General features: G+C 42.5%; 1 protein-coding gene across 1 annotated transcript in view; it reads right to left on the bottom strand.

The window, feature by feature from the left end:
- Positions 1 to 21,733, bottom strand: part of MBOAT1 (membrane bound O-acyltransferase domain containing 1) — a 39,946-nt gene that overhangs the window by 16,151 nt on the left and 2,062 nt on the right. The window contains exons 2-4 of the mRNA XM_060244148.1: positions 3,828 to 3,973; positions 2,448 to 2,525; positions 1,927 to 2,022 (exon numbers count right to left, since the gene is read on the bottom strand). Coding sequence (XP_060100131.1) covers positions 1,927 to 2,022; positions 2,448 to 2,525; positions 3,828 to 3,973 — 320 coding nt within the window. The remainder of the gene's footprint in view (positions 1 to 1,926; positions 2,023 to 2,447; positions 2,526 to 3,827; positions 3,974 to 21,733) is intronic.

Raw genomic sequence — 21,733 nt, 5'->3', positions numbered from 1 at the left:
AAATGCTATCAAAAATGATAAAAATGAAGTACCACCAACAGTGTTTTAAGAGGACAACTAGTTTGGTGGGTTGTACTTCCCCCACCCTACCCTACCTCCAGTTTGGAACAAGATGGAGATTCAACATGCCTAACCTAGGAGGCAGGATAAAGAACCAGGATGCTGAAGATAGATTAGGGAGTCTCCGTTTTGCTACATTTGTTGCAGCATCAATCACTATCCCTCAGAACTGTCAGTTTTTATTATATGAAATCAAACAGGACAGAAATTATGAAACATTTTAAAATGCACAACGAACAACTCACCAACATAATCCTCTTGGCATAAAAGAATAAGATAAGCAATTAAAGAAAACACCACCACTACAACTTTCAGGTTTTTAAATACAAAAACCAGACAATAATTATGTAATACTTTAACCGCAAGTTCACAAGAACCATGAAAAGTTTCATTAATCCACAAGACAAAGAGATAATATACTCTCAATAATTTTATCACATGTAACTCGGAGAAAGTAATATATATTATTAAATGTCCTTATGAGGAGTTGTACATTGGCAAAACCCTGAGGAGACTTAGAGTACATATTCTAACCTGCACACCCATGTCCTGCTCAACACTTGGGAATCTCCCTCTTTTATGAAGTGCCTGTCTCACTCTCCCTGCCCCCTTTCCATCTCCACTGCCCTCCTCTGGCACCCTGCAAGGTGGAATGGGCTTCCTTTCTCCCCTCTATCCCCCCTCGCACATCAGAAGTTCCTAAGACAAGCCCCTGAGCCCTCCCTTGCTTTGGGATTTGCTCACCCCGACAAATACTGAGGTGGTCTTTGTCACAAACCTGGGGCTGCCAAATGCCCTCAGAAGCCCCTGACCCCAGCGAGGCCTCCTGCCTGGCTTTTCTTGCAGCCACTCCATCCACCTGGGCCATGAATGGCTGAACTCATCGTAGAAGCTAAAATGACCAATCTGAGGATATTGTACTTTAGTTATATCATGATGAAAAAAGACTCGCTGGAAAAGACAATAAAGCTAGGAAACATGGAAGGATAAGAGGCAGGATAAGAGGCAACCCCGATATGAGATGGGTTGACTGAATCCAGAAAACTGTGACCTTAAGTTTGCAAGACTTGAGCATGAGTATTAACAATGAGTATTAACATTTTGCAGGTCAGTTATTCATTGGGTTGCCATAAGTCAGAAGCAAAGACACTTAACACACACACCCCATCATTAACGCTTGACCTCCCTCCTGCTTCAGTTGCCTGTTTTCTCTGTTATTTCCCTCTAACCTCCATTTCTTCCACAAAGCCCTTCCTTAAGGCACCATCTACACATTTACAAAGTCCTCATGTTCACTGAGGAACAGGACAAGGACTTTGCATTACACACAGAATGGGAGTTTTGTACCTTCCATGAAATACACCAGCTCTTTTCTTCTTGCAACCACAGAATACATGGATAAGAGGCTGTAGCCTCCCATCACACTTACTACTGGCGCACTGGCAGGGCTGCCAGGTCTTACATGGCTTCCAGAAGGGGACTCACAAGTCCATCCTGGGATGTTCTTGACATCACCCAGAAGTGACATCATCACGCTGGGCACATCATGCATGGAAGATTTAATTCATGCTTCTGTGAAACTAACACTTCTCTCACACTCACAGCTTCCAACCTCTAAAGCTCAACACTTAAAACTCAATAGATTAAACTTTCCCCATCAAATCTTAGCTCCTTCCCTGTACACAGCTCCTATTGGCTGATTTAGGGTCCTGATATCTGGCAGTGGTATGTGTTTCTGAGCTCTACCTGTCGCAAATTCCAATTTTTTTTTTAAAAAAGTATCAGATTTGCCCACTAGATTACCTGGCATTTCTGTTTACTACTGAGCAAACAGTTATGATCAGTAAAAGTGTTATCACTACTTACCCAGAAAAGTCTGTTGAGAGAATACCATAGTGGAATATGTATATCCTGCTAGCATGACACACAGTGAGGTATCCCATAGCGAATACAAAAGAGTACCTAGAATCATACATAATTATTTTATTTCATGTAATTAAATAACAAAAATTGTTCTCAAAAACCTCAACAAACCCCAGCTTCCAGCCCAATGAAATGAATTGTGACAAAGGAAGAAAAGGAGCGATAGCTGAATTCTTTGGCATGTGAAAGAGTCTAGGACATGTGGGCTTGTTCTTGATGTGCCAAACTGTCCAGCTAACCCTTTCAACTGCCTATATTTTTCCTCTGACTTTCTATCCAAAAAGTGCATGCAAATAATTGTTCTCGCCTCTCCAAAGCATATTAATGCACAATAGTTTAGTCATGGATGTTCAGAGATTGGACAGAAAAAGCAGAAAATGAGCAACCATTAATTTGAGGAAAGGAGACAAAAAAATGACAAGAATATTTTATAGAGGCAAACTGCTGCAGCCACACAACCTTACCTATGAATGTTGGGAATACTGGCCATATTCATGATACCGTAGCTCAACATCACTAACACAAAAATATGGATGGAGTACCTTGAATATGGGAAGCAAAACAATAATCACATTCAAATATCAACGCAGAAGAACGAGAGCAACAGAACTTTTTGTCAAGTAACCCAATTTTCATAGCAAGGGAGGGCCAGAAACATGAAAACTCTTTACCAGCAGCCCTGTAGCTACAGTGATGTAACTTGAAAAAATGAAGTCAATCAATTATCTTCTAAAACAGAAATGAAATGCTACAGTCATACTTTGCTAAATCAACTTTTTATTGATCAAATACTGCCCTTCAAAATGTTCTAAAGATTTGCTGTTTCACAAGTTGCTTTTAAAAGACTGCTTCCTTGTGGAGGTTTTTTTCTCAAGGAGAGTAGGTTTTTATACCCCACTTTTCTCTAACTTAAGGAGTCTCAAAGTGGCTTACAACTGCCTTGCCTTGCCTTTCCCTCCCCCCACAATAAACACTTTGTGAGGTAAATGAGGCTGGGAGTGCTAAGAGAATGGTGACTGGCCCAAGGTCACCCAGTTGGCTTCAAGTGGAGGAATGGGTAAATCAAGCCTGGCTCTCCAGATTAGAGTCTGCTGCTTTTAACCACAACACTGTGCTGACACTGTGCTTCCACACAATGTAGTGCTACATTCATTCAGTTTCCAGGTTTTCCTTGATCTCAATATGTTCTCTCAGACTTGATTTACTCTGGTCATTTGTGAAGAAGACAGCCTAAGCACATTATCATTGGTTAAAAAAATGGTGTGCAGTTTCCTGCCTAGAAGAGGTCCTGCCCACATTAGTGCAATTTCCTGCTCTTAGCATTGTATGGGCACCATCTTCCCTCCCCCCCCCCAAAAAAAATCCTGCCATGCCATCAGAGTGTTTTAGACCTTACAAAAAAAAAATCACACAACTGATCACTGTCATAATGCTGTAATAACATATTGGGATATAACATTTGATATGGAAATAGTTAACAGAACTATTATAGTGCTATAGCAGATGTGTGAAGGGGGGAAAAAAGACCAAAAAGGGGGCAGCGAGTCACAACAACTATATCCCTGAGAGCCAATGTAAAGTTGCTGTCGAACATGCATGGAAAGGAAAAGATGGGGAAAAGATGGAAGAAATTGTGTAGAAGCTCTGATGCCAATACACATGCCCATGCATTCACAAAAGTGATTAAAACAACATGGAGAAGTCTTGCCATGTGGAAGGAGCCAAAGCAAGCATGTATGGTGCAAGTGATTTTGAGATGAAACACAAATAACCTTAAAAACGTATAATGAAATTCTTAAGTAGCTTTAACAGAATGCATGATTAGGCAGAATGCAAATACTTACCAACCAAAGCAGAAAACAGCAAAACATATCCCAAAAACTGTAGCAAACGCATGGCGGACACCAGAACTGGCACGATGAGGGCTTAAGTATAGGCGAAACCAAAATGCTGCCAAGAGTGCAAAGAGCTGACAGGCAACAAAATTGACCTGAGGGAAAATGAAAAGAAGATTGAAATCTGACCTCTGTTTGTCAGCAGTCTCCATTACTAGCAAGTCAAGAGAACACAGCTATATGACCTTGGAAATGCCATGGAGACTTTCTCCCATGCAACCATCCAAAGAAGTTTCAAGGTGTTCTTGACAAACATTTCAACTGTACAGAAAGCTACCAGTGACGAATTCCAGTCAATTTAACTTGCAAAAAAGGACTTCTTCATACCCTTTTAAGGTGTACACCTAGAGTTGCCATACTCCAGGTGGGGCCTGAAGATCTCCTGGAATTACATCTGATCTCCAGACTACAAGGATCAGTTCTCCTGGAGAAAATGGTTGCTCTAGAGGGTAGACTCTGAGGTATTATACTCCACAGAAGGTATTAGACTCTGAGGTATTATACTCCTTTTCCCAAACCCTGTCATCCCCAGGGTCCCCCTGATTTCTAGGAATTTCCCATTCTCTGTTAACCTGGTACATTTCTTGACCCTGAAAATGCCGTAGCTAATATCATTGAACAAAATGGATTTCAGACTTCAGACCCTGATGCTTGTCATGCATTAAGTAGCCCTGAAGCTACAACAGATGATAGTATGAGATCAAGGCCCACTTAACTCCTAGGCACCAACAAGATATAACATATCATTTCAGAAAGATATGAAGAATAGAGCACTGGTAGTAAGACCACAACATTTGCAAATTATTTAGCAGTACACATTATATTTTATTTAAATATTCAATTTTAGACCACGCTCCTCCCCCACCAAGCGGGGCTCACAGTGGTGTATAATACAATATAAATATAATACAATTTAAAACCATAAAATCAGTACTACTAAAAAATGGCAATAAGAAATCCAAAAGGAGCCATCCACTTGAAGTGGAGCAAAGGGAGGTGGAAGGCAGGAGTGCCAGAGGATACAGCTGTTGCTTCATATCCTGCAGGTCCCAGATGTGATTCTATTCCTCGCTTCCCTTTATCTATTTCTTGGCTGAGCAGCCCTTTTTTCTTCTTTGATTCTCTGTCCCACATAGTCGTTTAAATGTATATAGATACATGCAGATCCAGCAGAGGGACCAACTAAAATCCTTCTTTTGTCTTTGTCTGATAATGGTACAAGAGAAGATGATGGTAATACAAAACTTATGAACTACTTTATTTCACTTTTGAGAGGAAATCATTAGACAGGTATCAGGTTTAGAACTTAGAAGGTGAAGGCAACAGGAATAAGGTAACTTTGCATACATATAAACAATAGTTTGTCACAATCAAGTAACTGTTTTGTTATACAAACAGGTCTTTAAAGCTATTGTGAGAGATGTCTTGGCAGCCACTGCTTAAGTAAGCAAGCATAAACTTCTTAATTGCAAAAATACTTAAGTTTGTGAAGGTAAGAACATTCATACAAATTCCAATTTTCCTTCTTAACTTCTTGACAGGGATCACTCCCTCCTTTACAAGGAGCTATTTTCCTCAGGAAAGGGCTACTCATCCCACTTCCCTAATTCTGTCACTCTGCTTAATTCTCCTTCACTGATCTCACTCCACTCTAGTCTCAACTGTCATTCTTAACTGCCATGCTCAACTGTAGAATTCCATTTGAATCCCCTACCGCTTAAGGTTCTCAGACCAGGTTAAAGCATTAACCATTTCCTGCTCGTTACACACATATTTTAAAATAACTCCCAAATTTAAAATGAGAAAAAAGGGGTTTAAGTATACAGTATGTCACAGAAGTGAGTACACCCCCTCACATTTTGTAAATATTTAAGTATATATTTTCATGTGACAACACTGAAGAAATGACACTTGGCTACAATGTAAAGTTGCGAGTCTACAGCTTGTATAACAGTGTAAATGTGCTATCCCCTCAAAATTACACAGCACACAGCCATTAATGTCTAAACTGCTGGCAACAAAAGTGAGTACATCCCTAAGTAATAATGTCCAAATGGGGCCCAAAGTGTCAATATTTTGTGTGGCCACCATTATTTTCCAGCACGGCTTTAACCCTCTGGGCATAGAGTTCACCAGAGTTTCACAGGTTGCCACTGGAGTCCTCTTCCACTCCTCCATGACGATGTCACGTAGCTGGTGAATGTTAGAGACCTTGCGCACCTCCACCTTTTGTTTCAGGATGCCCCACAGATGCTCAATAGGGTTTAGGTCTGGAGACATGCTTGGCCAGTCCATCACCTTTACCCTCAGCTTCTTTAGCAAGGCAGTGATCATTTAGGAGGTGTGTTTGGGGTCGTTATCATGTTGGAATACTGCCCTGTGGCCCAGTCTCCAAAGGGAGGGGATCATGCTCTGCTTCAGTATATCACAGTACATGTTGGCATTCATGGTTCCCTCAATGAACTGTAGCTTCCCAGTGCCGGCAGCATTCATGCAGCCCCAGACCATGACATTCCCACCACGCTTTGACTGTAGGCAAGACACACTTGTCTTTGTACTCCTCACCTGGTTGCCGCCACACACGCCTGACACCATCTGAACCAAATAAGTTTATCTTGGTCTCATCGGACCACAGGACATGGTTCCAGAAATCCATGCCCTTAGTCTGCTTGTCTGCAGCAAACCGTTTGCGGGCTTTCTTGTGCATCATCTTTAGAAGAGGTTTCCTTCTGGGGTGACAGCCCTGCAAACCAATTTGATGCAGCATGTGGTGTATGGTCGGAGCACTGACAGGCTGACCCCCACCCCTTCAACCTCTGTAGCAACGCTGGCAGCACTCATACGTCTATTTCCCAAAGCCAACCATTGGATATGACGCTGAGCAGGGGCACTCAACTTCTTTGGTCGACTATGGCGAGGCCTGTTCTGAGTGGAACCTGTCCTGTTAAACCGCTGTATGGTCTTGGCCACCGTGCTGCGGCTCAGTTTCAGGGTCTTGGCAATCTTCTCATAGCCTAGGCCATCTTTATGTAGAGCAACAATTAGTTTTTTCAGATCCTCAGAGAGTTCATTGCCATGAGGTGCCATGTGGAACTTCCCATTTGGACTTATCACTTAGGGGTGTACTCATTTTGTTGCCAGCAGTTTAGACATTAATGGCTGTGTGTTGCGTAATTTTGAGGGGACAGCACATTTACACTGTTATACAAGCTGTAGACTCACTACTTTGCATTGTAGCCAAGTGTCATTTCTTCAGTGTTGTTACATGAAAAGATATACTTAAATATTTACAAAATGTGAGGGGATGTATTCACTTCTGTGACATACTGTATATTCATTTGAAGGGATTTGAATTGGTACTGAATTCACTTTATTTTATGCATGGGTTCTAAATATGCCTCTGTTCTGGATGCAGTATTGTTCTGGTGTGCTCCTATTCTAAAGGCCGCACAATCCTTCTGAGATTTGGACTCCAAAATTGAAACAGATGTTCTTTGTGGATTACCACTATGAAGCAGCCAGAGGAATAATCACTAACAGACCCTGTGGTGAAGCTGCAGAATTGATTACAAAGTCCTTAGTCAACGAAGACGTAAAGAGGGAGAATCCTTAGTCAACAAAAATATAAGGAGGGAAAATATTTAAATTAAAAAGTAAATCTAGGGAATTAAACATTGTGGTGCATGTTAACTAAACCAAACAAATAGCAATTATGGTTTCCCTAAATCGTTTCCCGCTTTTACTGGTGGATTGAATGAATGGTGGCTTTGATCCAGATGCAATTTTCTGCCTCTCAACAACTCATATTGAAATGGAAATGCATATGACACAGATGTGCCTAAATTTTTCTGTCAGAAGGAACAAAGTTCCATCACTATCTCATGGAGAGGGAGTGCTTTCAAAAATGCCAGACCCTGTGTTTTGCCTCTGCTGCTCAGGGGCTGAAGTGCCTTCTCCCCTCCCTTAGCTTGGGGTAGGTCTGAGGAGACTCAAACACTTTCCCTCAGTCCTATGAACTGAGTTCTACACATAGTTTCCACACACATTTGAAATTGAGTAAGAGGTTTTCGTGGTGGTGTGGTTCAAAGTGTTGACTAAGACTATTCTTCCATTTGATTGAGCTGATGTGATGACCTGAAAAGTTCATAAGCATTCCATATGCTGAGAAAAAGCTTTCAGGCATGCATGAAAATTTAATATAATGACTAAGAATGGAAAGAATTCTTAACTCATTAGTAATTAGCCAGTCAGGTTTTTAATACAAGCATTGTGCCCACTGCCATTGAAACAATGGTAATTTTAGGATTATTATTTGGGGTATTTATAAATAACAGAGATCACAGTACACTGAGAGTCAATGCAAATGCTAGAAAAAACACATACTCAAGAGAGATTACACCAGTGCTATATGGTTCTATATTAACATTTCATGGATAAGAAGTTGGGAGCAAAGCTACTTCTAATATTGACTTGCAGTGCATCAAATCTGACACAAAAACTGATATTACAAAGATTTGTCACAAGTAACACAGAAAAGGGCAGTCTACCACATTCGGAGCAGGGGACCATCCACCTCTCTAGAAACAAAAGTTATAAGAAGTTGGGAGCAAAGCTACTTCGAGTACAAAGCTCCACCTCAGTTTTTTTGTTCCAACAGTTAGGTCAATGTTTTCAAGGGTGTGATACGCAGCAACCAAAATAAACAGGAAGAAATATGTAGCAAAACTGTTAAGTCTAATGAATAATTAAAATGGGAGGCCAAAGGGCAGAAAGCAGCAACTTCAGGAAGAAGCTACATAATTTTTTCTCTGAAAATGATAAGATGTAACAGCTTGTTTCTATACTTCTCAACTGATTTTGTATAGTGCAACTAAGAATGGCTAATTCTTTGGTTCAGCAGTACCATTTTGGTAAATCTGATTTATGATCTATCACAAAGTTAAAGGTGATAATGCACTGGCTTTCAGACTTTTAGGCCATGAAACTCACCTTTAAATCCCATCCAGTAACCTGGGATCCACCAAGCTGCATGAAGGGGGGAGGAAGTGATGTGAGAGTGTTACATCACAGGAGGAGGAGTCAGACTTATGACCTCACTAGGAAAGGAGCTCTATGTGGAAAGCATATGAGGAAAACTGGTGACTGAATGATAAAGTGAGGAGGCCAGACTGAGGAAGAGACAGGAGGCAAAGGAGAGCTTTTGTGGGGAAGGGAACTCTGAATCATCCTGTGCTAAGAAACAGAAAATCCTTTTCATCCTGAAAGTCCTTGCCTGCCTGTCCTCCCACTCCCTTCAGCATGCCTGCAAAGCGAGGCCTTGGATGATCTGCTCTTGCTTCCTACACATACTTAATAGCAGCAGGTCTTTGCAAAAATGGAAGTGTGGTAGGGCCTCAAGACGCAACAGTTAGGGCTCAGTGACACCCCTGAGAGTTCCCCACCTACACACTGAAGACTGCTGCAGTAAGGCCCTATTTTAGACATTATTTCCTGTCTATGACTGTGGTCAGGATCTGAAGCTCAGATGCTCCTCACACTCCTCATACATTCCTAGTACTGGGGAAAGCAAGTACTGAGCAAATTCAAAACACCATTTAGAACAAAGAGTCAGCACAGCGGGGACATGAGCTTAGTACAGCTTGGCATGCCATCAAGTCACCATCCTAGCTGTATCATAGTTATGCAGGAATGGGCAAAAAGGAGACCACAGCATGCAATTTCTGGGGAACCCACACATGAAGCTTCTTTATACTGAAGCTGACCCTTGATCCATCAAGGTCAGTATCATCTATTTCCTTTATTTAAGTTATTTATGGGATTTCTATCCTGCCCATCCCACCAAGGCAGGCTCAGGGTGGGCTATGGCATAAATATATGTACAATAAAACCATAAAATTATCAACTGTCTATAATAATTAAAAACAACAACAAAGAATTAAGACAAGTGGGCGGTAATTCTTGGACCTTCGCAACACATTCTGATAATCAGCTTCAGTCATAGGCATTTGACACACAAATGCTGTGATCACACACACTAAATAATGCACTTTCAATCCAGTTCCAATGCACTTTCCAACTGGATTTTTACTGTGTGAATTGGCAAAATGCAGTTGGAAAGTGCATTGAAACTGGATTGAAAGTGCATTATTTAGTGTGTGTGATCACAGCCAAAGACAGCTAAACGACGATAAGAACAAAAAAACAGGTCTGGGCAATATACAGCAGGAGGGGCAGATCATATCAGAGATCCGCAGCCTCATCTGAAAGCCTGGAGGAAGAGTTCCATCTTACAGGCCATGTGGAACTGTAGTAGGTCCTCCAGGACCTGATCTCTAGTCAGCTTGGCAGTGGCTCTCCAGGGTCTTAGGCAGAAATCTTTCTCATCACTTACAGTCTGGTTCTTTTTAAACTGGAGATGCCAGGAACCTTGGGAACTTCTCAGGGGTGGCATTCTAGCAGGAGCTCCTTTGCATATTAGGCCACACACCCCTGATGTAGCCAATCCTCGAAAAGCTTACAAGGCTCTTTTTTTGTAAGCTCCTGGAGGATTGGCTTCACCAGGGGTGTGTGGCCTAATATGCAAAGGAGCTCCTGCTAGAATTCCACCCCTGCTTATTCTTAAACAAAAGAGCACTGCCAGAATCACAAACATGGATGATCCAAGTTTGTTCTGGCTACTCACCTGAATCCAAATATGGATTAAGTTATTCTTCTTGCTTTAAAATGTGCTGGCAGATCATGGGGATCCTATTTTTTAAAAGAGTAGACAAGACTAGACCCTTCTCTTATAATCTGATCTGCAGGTCCACTAGCAATGTTTATGCTTTGACATCAATCTATCAGAAGTTTCTAACCAGATTTCTTCCTGGTGCAAATGCACTACTGCTTTAAAAAGTACAGCTGCCTCTCAGGTTCCTGTGATTAAACGTTATCAACTTATTAAAAATTCTAAATAAAATATTTTAAAGCTAGAAAAACCACTAAAGCCAATAAAATGAGGCAAGAAGTACTGCTCTGGAAGCAGTGGTTGTTTTGTAGAAAAAAAGGTGGTGGAGCTCATCCAGGGATTGTTATGCAGCTGCACCTACTATTTAATGGACAGGGTGGGAAGGAGGATGTGGAACTGTCAGAAAGGTTCAGGAGCTGTGCTCCTGGGAGCTCCCACTGAATCTGAGACCTGTCTGGAATGATGGATTGGGGAGAAAGAAAAACATCACAATCTAAATAACAAGTCAGCCAAATGGCTATTTAACATGATGCCTGAAAATTAGAACAGACTCCAGGTATCTAGATAAGAGGTGCAAATCCTACAGACAAAAAAAAAGAATAATATGGTTTGGGAATAGTACTGGTTGCTTCACAGTAAAGGACTGAGATACAAATGCCTCTTTTCATGAGTGCGTACAAAGGCAACACCTTTAAGCAAACACTGTTAAGAAATCTACATGTTAGCATGTTTGCATTCTGCTCCAATTAAGTTGATAAAGGCATAGTCTATTTCAATTGTGCTTACTAGATACTAGGGTGGAGCTGCCTAGTCTGAAAAAAACTGACATTTGACACACCCTGGAACATTCCAAAGGACATGCATTAAAAGCTCTGCACAGTAGCCAAGCTGCAGAGGTGATGAAACCTCAAAACTGCTTTCAGGAAGCCCAGGAGTGGAGGGGGGGGGGGGTGGAGAAGAGAAATTGAAAAAAAGTTCACACACCACTAAAAATGTTTGTTTCACTTCCTATGGATTTTTCCAATATTGAATATGAAACATGAGAAGTTGAAATTTCAGTTTTGGACATCTTCCAGGAGTCTAACCCTAGTTTGCTTTTCACTCCTGACTTCTGTTTTGCTTTGCTACAGTAAACTAACATGGCTATCTCTTCAGATTTTTCATTCTCACCATCCTAATATGTTCCCCAGAGGGCACTGAGATCTAGTTCACAAAACCTTCTGAAAATCCCTGGTTCAAAGGAGGCCAAATTAAAAACAACAAGGGAGCAGGCCTTTTCGATAATGGCTCCCCAATGGTGGAATCAGCTGCCAGAGGAGGTGCAGGCCCTACGGGATCTTAATCAGTTCCGTAGGGCCTGTAAAACTGCCCTCTTCCAACTTGCCTTTTAAGGTGGAATCTTGGCAATAATATCAAGCCATCTTTATATATGTACTGAAATTATAGCACCATTAAGTTATGCTGGTTTTTAGATTACATATTTAACTTAAATTAATTTAATTCATGAATTGTATTTTAATTGTTATTATTCTGATTTTATTGTTATATCATGGCTTGTACCATGTCTTGTAAGCCGCCCTGAGCCTGCCCTGGCGGGGAGGGCGAGGTATAAATAAAAATTTATCATTATGATGATTAACTGCACTCAGACTTCTAAGCTAACACAACTCTCCATGTATGCAACTCCAGCATGCTTTCTTGTGAACATGTTGGATATTTTAGCAGAGCAAAAGGGAATGACACAGCGCACACATGTAAATTGGCTAAAAGTTTTACTAAGAAAATGAGGGTTACATCAGAGACTAAAAAAAACAGTCTATCTAGCTACATCTTTCTAGTGACCATTCAAAATGGATTCTAGCATCTGATCTTAGAACAAAGAAAGCATGAAGAACCTCCTAAATGCGTATATACAAAATATCAGGTAACATCACCCAACTATGAATTGACCAGTGACGAGGCTAAGGCCTCTTCATCACGAATAGGACTTCCCCTTCCAGCACAAGAACTTCTACTGGCCATCTCATAGACCAGTTTGGTGTAGTGGTTAAGTGTGCAGACTCTTATCTGGGAGAACCGGATTTGATTCCCCACTTCTCTACTTACAGCTGCTGGAATGGCCTTGGGTTAGCCATAGCTATCGCAGTAGTTGTCCTTAGTAGTAGTAGTAGTAGTAGACCTTTATTGGCATTGATATAAGAGTACAGTATACTTTAAAACCGACAGTAACACTATAAAATATAGTAAAATCTTAGAAAAACCAGCAAAAGTTAAATGACATAAAATAGCTGTGGGCTATGCATGAGTAAAAGCCTCTCTGATTTGGATCGCAACCTGTAAAAAGCAAGCCATGTGAGTGGTGACAAAGTTGTGTTTCCCGTGGAGTAAAAAGCGAACTTTAGCATTAACAGAGTGGCCTTGATGGTCAAAGAGCAGAGCATCTAAGTATCTTGCTCGTGGACTGCTATAGAAAGTGCAGTCCAAAAGAACATGAGAGACCGTTTCGATGACTCCTTGGCTACAAGGGCATCGTCTAAGATTGCGGGGGATTCTGTGGTATCTTCCGGAGAGGATGGCCAATGGTAGTGCATTAAATCTGGCCAGCATGAAAGCTCTTCTTTGGTGAGGATCAGTTAAAAAGAGGAAATAGGGAGCTAAAAACCAGGAGTCAGGGATAAACCCAAATAGCTTGGGGAGCGAGTAGTTGTCCTTGAAAGGGCAGCTACTGTGAGAGCTCTCTCAGTCCCACCCACTTCACAGGATGTATGTTGTGGGGGAGGGGGAAGTAAAGGAGATTATAAACTGCTCTGAGTCTCTGATTCAGAGAGAAAGGTGGGGTATAAATCTGCAGTCGTCTTCTTCTAAGCTAACTAACGACAATTAGAATACATAAGCAAACAGGTTAACTCTTTCATGACATCAGAAAGTAAACTTGCAAATAGTCCAACAAAACAGAATGAACCAGGGATTATCCACAACACCTTAGAGCCTAGAAAGCAAACCATTATTCTTGGTTTTGGGTAGCTGGTTTGTCAGAACCAGTGCCGGATTAAACCCTGTGGAAGCCCCTAGGCAGTTGAAATCTTGGGGGCCCCCCTTGCAAATTATCTCAGAGTGTGAGCACCTGCCCCACTGCCCACAGCCCCTGCTGCAGCCTTCAGGTCCCTCTTAAAAGCCCCTTTTACTAAGCTGTGAAGGAGAGGCAGAGAGAGGCAAACTTGGCAACAACACCACCAGCAGCCACACCAGGCAAGTTAGGCAAACAGCATCTCAGTTGCTGCCTGCACATGCAGGCTGGGAGGGCTGCAAGCAGGGGGAAAACGGGGGTGGGGAGTCAGCCTGGGGCCCCTAAAGCCTACTTGGCCTAACTGTTAATCCGGCTCTGGTCAGAACAAGCACAGGTAACCACTGCTACATATGCTATATGATCTACTAGTCTGCACCTCCCCCCCTCTGTCCCTCTGTCTTCAACGTAAGGTAAGAGAAACAACATAATTCACAGCTGCAACATCAAATGCAATGAAGCATTTATTCCTACGGCTACTAATTTAAAAAAAAAGTTGGTGGCGGCATAAAAGAGATAAAAACCAATTTCTCAGCCAGTGCTGGCAATGCATTTGGAGCAGCTGTTCTCAAATACTGTAACAGCAAGCATTTTCAAAAACAAAATACAAAACTCCCCAAACATAAAAACTGTAAAACAAAGATGACTGGGCTGGTCAAACTTTTGCCTTCCTTCTGGTGCCAGGATGATCAATGAAGTTCATTTTCCTTTAAGGAGCTCCCAAAATAAAAAAGAATAAAATCATTTGTGCAAGGAGGTAGTGAGGATTTGGTTAATTCAGGGCAGAATGAGAAGTTACAGTGGCCAAGAAGCAAGCCAGCCCCACAGGGGATGCTTAGCTTACATCCAACTAGCAGCATCAGTGATGGATATCTGCTCATCCCTTGGCTCATCTTGCAAGCTGATGGCAGTGAAGGAGGAGGTGATTGTCAAGTTGACACTGACCATTATTGACGCTGAAAACTCCAAGACAGATGGCCCTTGAGGTGCTGGCAGAGCAGCTCAGCTCTCCTGGCCAACAAGAAGACTGCTAGACAGTGTCCTACTGGGGAAATTCTTTGTAAAGTAAACAGCCAGCCCAATCCAGTTGTATTGGACCCAAGCAACAGAGTAAGTGGGAGGGTAGAGACAATATAGTGTTACAGAGCAGCAAGGAGGGGCAGGGCTATATTCTCTACCAAAACGTCATGAAGCACATATAAACTAGAATAGTGAGGCAAGGACAAATTAGATATGAGCCATGGCATTAAGACATGGAGATCTTTCAAAAATGTTCCCCACACACACACACACACTCCAGTTATGACAGGCTGAGAGGCAGACAATAAGGCAGAATAGCTCTGCTGGCCCATGATGACCACCACTCTGTTCTGCCCTTCAAGGTATCTAGGGGCCCAGTGACCATTCTGAATCTCTACACGGTGATGGATGCTCTACTGGTCTACCCAACCCCTGGAAAGGTTTTCTCTCTCCTTTTCTAGTTCCATGGGCAGAACTTATTTGCTGAGTTGGCTCTCTGTGGGGGAGAAAGCACTGAAGCTTTTTACAACATTCTATAATATTTGCTTTACTTACAGCTATACAAGTTAAACCAAAGTTGGAGGCGAAGACGAACTGCTAAAGGGCAGCAGATCCACTACTGATATCAGATACTCAGAAATAGAGGAAAAGAAACAGATCTCTTGAGTCAGACCTAGATGCTATACGTTGGAAAGAGATTTTTTAAAAAAAAATTAAAATTGTTGGAATTTGAGGAGCCTAGCGCTTGGAACAGGTGGGCAAACCAACTTGAATGAAGAACATAAGGTTTCTTCTTATAAAAAATGTGAAAGATCTTGCATCCCAAGGTACTTCTGCCAACTCATAGTAGAGTTACTATATCTTTCTCTGTTCCAAACTCAATGCTGCAGTTTCTTCTGCCCCCTTCCACAGCCAGGAAGGAGCAGAGCTACCTGTGATGGACCCATCAGGTAATCATGGACCTTGTGATGACCTGTGATGGACCCATCAGGGAATCATCTTCTAACAATTATCCTCCATGAGGAAATACCCGAAGCTGTTAGGGAATGTTAAATATTTTTTTACTATATGCCCTGGCTCAGGTCCTTTAATTGAATCCCATCCACACTGATCAAACCTACAGCAATATACACTCAGCAAGACTGAGGGGGAGAGAGAGAGGGAGAAGAGAGGCAGGAAAATGGCTCTTCCTCTGGAATTTGCTTCAGTTGCTCCATTATCACTAGGCCTACCCAAAGAGACACCTGCTTTGCTATGCCTTTACAAATGAGGATTAGAGGTGGAACAAAAAAGATGAAGTCCTTAAAAATTACTGAATAGTCTCTCTTGTCAGAAAGAGAGACAGACAAAAGGAGAAGGAGTGAGAGAAGCTTGAAGGACAAGAGTTTTAAGTATAGTGAATAAGTTTCCACCATATCCTATGAAAAGCTAAGTTCTATCTGTCTTCTCTGCAAGGCGATCGCAGAAGGAACCTAGCTACAAAAGACAGCATGCAACAGCACATGCTACTTCAACCGCTCCATTGAAATTTTGTTTAAGAGGCAACATGGTCATGTCATCCATGACTAACATTTAACCACAATTAAGTTAGTGAAAGAATGGCGCACAAGAGAGGAAGAACTAGAATTAAGGAAGGTAAGAATTTGCAGTCTGCTGTCCTTTTAACTGCATCTATACTAGCCTTATGTGCTTAAATAATCAAAATTATGTGCTTGGCTAACTTAAATTGTATCTGAGAAAAAGTAAACAATAGAGCTTTATACATATTACTGAATGTATTTATTTTTCATCACGTATTCCACTTCTGCCAGTCACAGTGAAGATAGCATAGCCAACATTCTCCCAGACCACAGGATGGATAGCCCAGTGCCAACCTCTGCCATCTGAAATGTCACCAAACATCATCTACTCATTTTCAAGCCCATCTTTTCACCTTAAGACTAGAAAGGGGGGGGGGGAAATATTTGCAGGTGCCAAACTCAGCAGAGCCACTCTCTTCTAAGTCCACTGAAGTCAGCCATAATAATTTCTGAAAATTTGCAGAGCCCTGCATTTATCAGTTTGAAATTGGCCTTGAAAAGTCACACGATCTGTAGAACAAAAGTTTCTATTGTTAGACCCTTAAAGTAAAAGGACTCTCTAATGCTCCAAGTGTAATGTTTACTCAAACATAGAATGCGTCATTGAGTTGCAACCAATCCACGGCAACCTAGCCATAGAGCATAGAAGGCAAAAGAGGACTAGGGGTGGTTTGCCATTGCCCTCCTCCATGTAGCAACCTTGGTCTTCCTCGGCAGTCTCCCATCCAAGCACTCATGGCTGATCCTGCTTTGCTCTCAAGCTTGGGTTAAATTGGCTCTCCAGGCTGCTACTCAGAAACAAGTCCCACTGAGCTTAATGGAATTTCCTTTCTAGCACATGAAGATCAGTGTTTCTAAATAAGTACTGAGCAGAACATAGATCATGGTCCACTAGGAGACTGGCCAGTTTTGGACCACCTAATGCAGGGGTCCGCAAACTATGGCTGTGGAGCCAAATGCAACTCAGTATAGGACAAAAATTGGCTTTTTAAAGAAGAAAATGAAATCTTTAAGTTAAGGTATATTGGAAGAAGAAGACTGCAAATTTATACCCCCCCTTCTCTCTGAATCAGTCTCAAGGCGGCTTACAATCTCCTTTATCTGCTTCCCCCACGACAGATACCCTGTGAGGTGGGTGGGGCTGAGAGGACTCTCACAGCAGCTGCTCTTTCAAGGATAACTCCTGCGAGAGCTATGGCTGACCCAAGGCCATTCTAGCAGCTGCAAGTGGAGGAGTGGGGAATCAAACCTGGTTCCCCTAGATAAGAGTTCGCGCACTTAACCACTACACCAAACTGGCTCTGGAAGGGCAGGTGAGGTGCTAGAAAAGCCAGTATGTAAGAGAATGACAAGAAGTAAAGATTTTTATGGGACTAAAGGGCTTCCTAAAATTTTGCAAAAGAAGAACTGGCAGAGCTGCATGGTTGTCAGTAATACAACTGCATAAAATATGCAGGTATATGCCAATGCACTAAAACAATTGTGAAGTGAGACCTTATGTGTGCAACTTCCTAATAAAGGACTCATAACAACCCACATCTGAGCTGCATAAATAATAGATTATTAATCACAATGTCAATTATCATTAATGTTAAACAAGTGGAAATTTTTTTCTATGGATGCTTTGCTGATCTCCTGCTCTGAATTCTGACATAGCATGGAACTTTGATTAGAGAAAAAGTTAGCAGAGTGGTTACTGGGGTTTTCAGAGAATCCTTGACCAGCATTTGATCCTGCAAAGCTCCAGTAAGACCTTAGCTCACTACCTCAGATTTATTATTTAATTGATCCAAAGCATGACAGCTTTTTTAAAAAAAAAATGCACTGTTTGACCACAGAAATTCTAGTTAAACAGAAGTAGACCATGCAAGTCACACCTATCCTTGGGCTAGTCTAGAGCGTCCCTGTTTATTCTACATTCAACACCTACTACAACAGACATTTTCTGCCCACTTTATCTTGCAGCACAATCTGAATAGTGTAACCCATTTATTCAATAGGTACAGCAAACACCACAAACTTCCTCGTTGCTGCGGAAGTACAGAAAACAGCTGCAGATGCACTCCACGGCTGCTCAGAAAAAAAGTAATGCAAAAAGTCTGTATGTTATAATACAAGAAATATTTGTGGAGTAGTTGTTTTTTGGGTTTTTGCACTGACTCTCTCCACAAACCTGAATCTTCTATACAAGAAATAAAAACACTTGATTACTAGAGGGATATGCATTCAAAGTTCCTGCCAAAAAGCTGAATAAATTAGACACAATTATGTTGACTATAAAAGGGAAAGATCTGGTTCCATTCCTGCAATAGCTAAATTGCTGGTATGGCACTTATAATACATGGCCATTGATTTGGAGAGGATACTACATCAGTAAGGCAGCCTCTGTGTACAAAACTGTGTATGCAAAACTCTGTGTACACAACTAAACCATCGCTCTCTAGACTTAATCACTGCACAGTCTTGTGGGCAAGCATTCCACAATCCAAACCTAGGTACTGAGGTGGTGAAATACTGGCACATGCAGAAGTGTGTATGTGCCTCCTAATTCTTTCCAGTAGTTCTCAGTCACCCAACATACCCTGGTGTCATTTTCAGCTAGGTGCAAGCAGTAGCAGGCAGATGTGCTGATCTTATGTCACAACTAAGACCACAGGAGTTCCTGCTGCTTTCTAGAAAGGACTGGCTCCAGATGTTGAGGACAATGTGCAAGACGCCCTCCAGAGGGTCATCCCATGAAGTATGTCACTTCTCTCTTCCCCAAATGCATGCCCACAGATACACACATGCATCCTTCTACTGGAAGAAACAGATGACCACTCTTTTGTGATCCTTCAAACCTTGTAGCAAGGGCCTCTGTGTAGTCTTCCAATTCCTGTGGAAGGGGCATTTGGAGCATCAACAAAGTATGGAGCGCTCATACTCCTTTCAGCCAACCAGTGCCAGCACTGCTTTAAAAAGTGAAAGCAAACTATAACTCCTGCTGTCTCCCCAAACATCCCTCCCACAGCATCTGCTTGATATCGCCTTTTGTAGTTGGGAATCAGACAGGGGTAGGTAGTGGGATGTGATTATCTCATATAACAACCGTGCACCATTGTCTCTAGGTACTTCTCTCTCAGCAGAAAATGGGAACTTGCGCCACAGACCCTTGAGACATTACAGGGGCCTTTTGGAGAAATTTCTCCCACTCCTGGTGATGTGTGACTTGGCCACCCATATCTACTTAGCAATGGACCCTGCCTAGATGCAAGTCTCATAAAGGCTCAAGCATCCTAACCCTTTGACACTTGCTCTTTTTCTAAGAGTACCACAAGCTTTCTGCCAATGCCTCAGGTTCCCCAGCCAACCTGGAGCAATTCAGTGAAGAGTCAGTCAAGAGTCTAGGAATGATTAGTGCCCAACCCAAATTCTGCAACAGCCTCCTTGAACATGGGGGCCCAAGTCATGCATGTGGCCTGGCTGGTGTTTTTTCATCTGCGTCAGGCTCAGCAATTGATTCCTTTCCTGTTGCACCCTGACCTAGCCACAGTAGTCCATGCAACAGTCACCTCCAGGCTAGACTATTATAACTTGCTTTACACTGGCCTGCCTTTGAGACTGAAATGGAAGCTCCAGCTGATCCAGAATGCAGTGACATAAGTCCTGACAGGAACGTCATGAATGGCACATATTAAGGGTTCCAGCCTCCAGGTGGGAGCCGGGGATCCCCCAGAATTCCAGCTCTTCTCTGGGCTACAGAGATCAGTTCCCCTGGAAGAAATGGATGCTTTGGAGGGTGGACTCTACTGCATTGTACCCCAATGAGGTCTCTGTCCTCCCCAGGCTCCATCCCCAAATCTCCAGGAGTTTCCCAATCTGGATCTGGCAACCATACCCCCCATCCCCCACTGGTGGGATCTGGTAACCCTAGCACATATATAACCTGTGCTGTGCCAGCTGCACTGGCCTCCAATGGAGTACCGAACCCAGTTCAAGGTTTTGGTGTTGACCTTCAAGGCCTTGAGAAGTCCGAGACCAACGTATCTGCGGGACTGTTTCCTCTGGTATGTCCCTGGGAAAGTGTTATGCTTCTGATCCCTGGCCCCAAAGACGCCTGGCTTCCTCAATGAGGGCCAGGGCCTTTTCGGTCCTGGCCCCAACCTGGTGGAACTCTCTGCCAAATGCCATCATGGCCCTGCAGGATCTTATGCTATTCCGCAGGGCCCACAAGGCAGAGATGTTCCGCCAGGCTTTTGGTTGAGCAAAGCAACAGTTTCCAGTCTGCCTGCCATCCTCTTCTGCTCTCCAGGCTCCTTTGTTCCTTTCCCTGTACCTACAAGGTGGCCGCAGTCTGGAATAGGGAACTGTGGAATTCTGGCATCTGATTCTTTTTAGACTTACTGTATTAGTACTGCTCATATCTTTTATTCTATGGCTTTGATGTTTTTATTGAATGATGTACATTACCCAGAGCCCCACAGTAGCAGAGATTGGGCAATCCATACATTTAATTTAATCAATTCATAAAATAATAATTTGGGCTGATACCCTTGCACACACCCTTGCAAATAAACCACATTATACACAGTAGTGCTTACATTAACTCTTAATATTATGAGATCAGACAATGGGGGATGTAGAGTTTTGCTCAAGTTATATTGCATCACATTTCTGTCTTAACTTGGAACCTGCACAAATATTTATAGCAAAACAAGGCAAGGGAAAGACCTTGGGCACTGTGTCAAGAGGAATCACTGCCACAATTCTGTCAGCAGTGTACTTGGGAACAGGCCTAATTGAATCAGTAGGATTTAATGCTGTGTAAATATACAAAGAATCAAGCTCCAAGGTTAATATCCTGTCCAATGAGAATATTTATGAATATGCTGTTTCAAACCTGAATTACCAACGGGCGTTTTCGCACTGACCTTAATCGGCAGTGATGCCCCTCTTTACTGCGCAGGATCTGTGCGGATTTCGCACCAATTGCCGCGGAGCACCCGGAAGAGCCGCAAAGTCCCGCGGCTTTTGCGGCGCAAACGGAAACTGGTTTTTGGCGGTTTCCATTTGCGCCGCAAAAGCCGCGGGATTTTGCGGCTCTTCCGGGTGCTTTGCGGCAATTGGTGTGAAATCCGCACAGATCCTGCGCGGTGAAGAGGGGCGTCGCTGCCGATTAAGGTCAGTGTGAAAACGCCCAAAATTAAATCACACTTCTATAAGTGACCCAGGGTGGTGTAGCAGCAAAAAGTAAAGGGCTCTAACCCAAGTTTGATTCCTCACCCCTTCACACGAAGCCTGCTGTGTGGCCTTGGGTCAGTCACACTTCTCTCCGCCCCATCTACCTCACAAGGTGACTGTGGTGGAAAAAGGAAGGAAAGGTGTTTGGAAACTGCTTTGCAAAAAGCAGGTTATAAAAACCAACCATTCTTCTTCTGCAACTTCATACAGACTCACATTAAATTTTAAATACTAGTTTCATATG

The sequence above is a fragment of the Heteronotia binoei genome, chromosome 7 (genome assembly GCF_032191835.1).
Source record: "Heteronotia binoei isolate CCM8104 ecotype False Entrance Well chromosome 7, APGP_CSIRO_Hbin_v1, whole genome shotgun sequence".
NCBI classification, from domain to species: domain Eukaryota; kingdom Metazoa; phylum Chordata; class Lepidosauria; order Squamata; family Gekkonidae; genus Heteronotia; species Heteronotia binoei.
The sequence above is the reverse complement of the archived record's forward strand: the minus strand, read 5'-3'. Positions and strand labels throughout refer to the sequence as shown.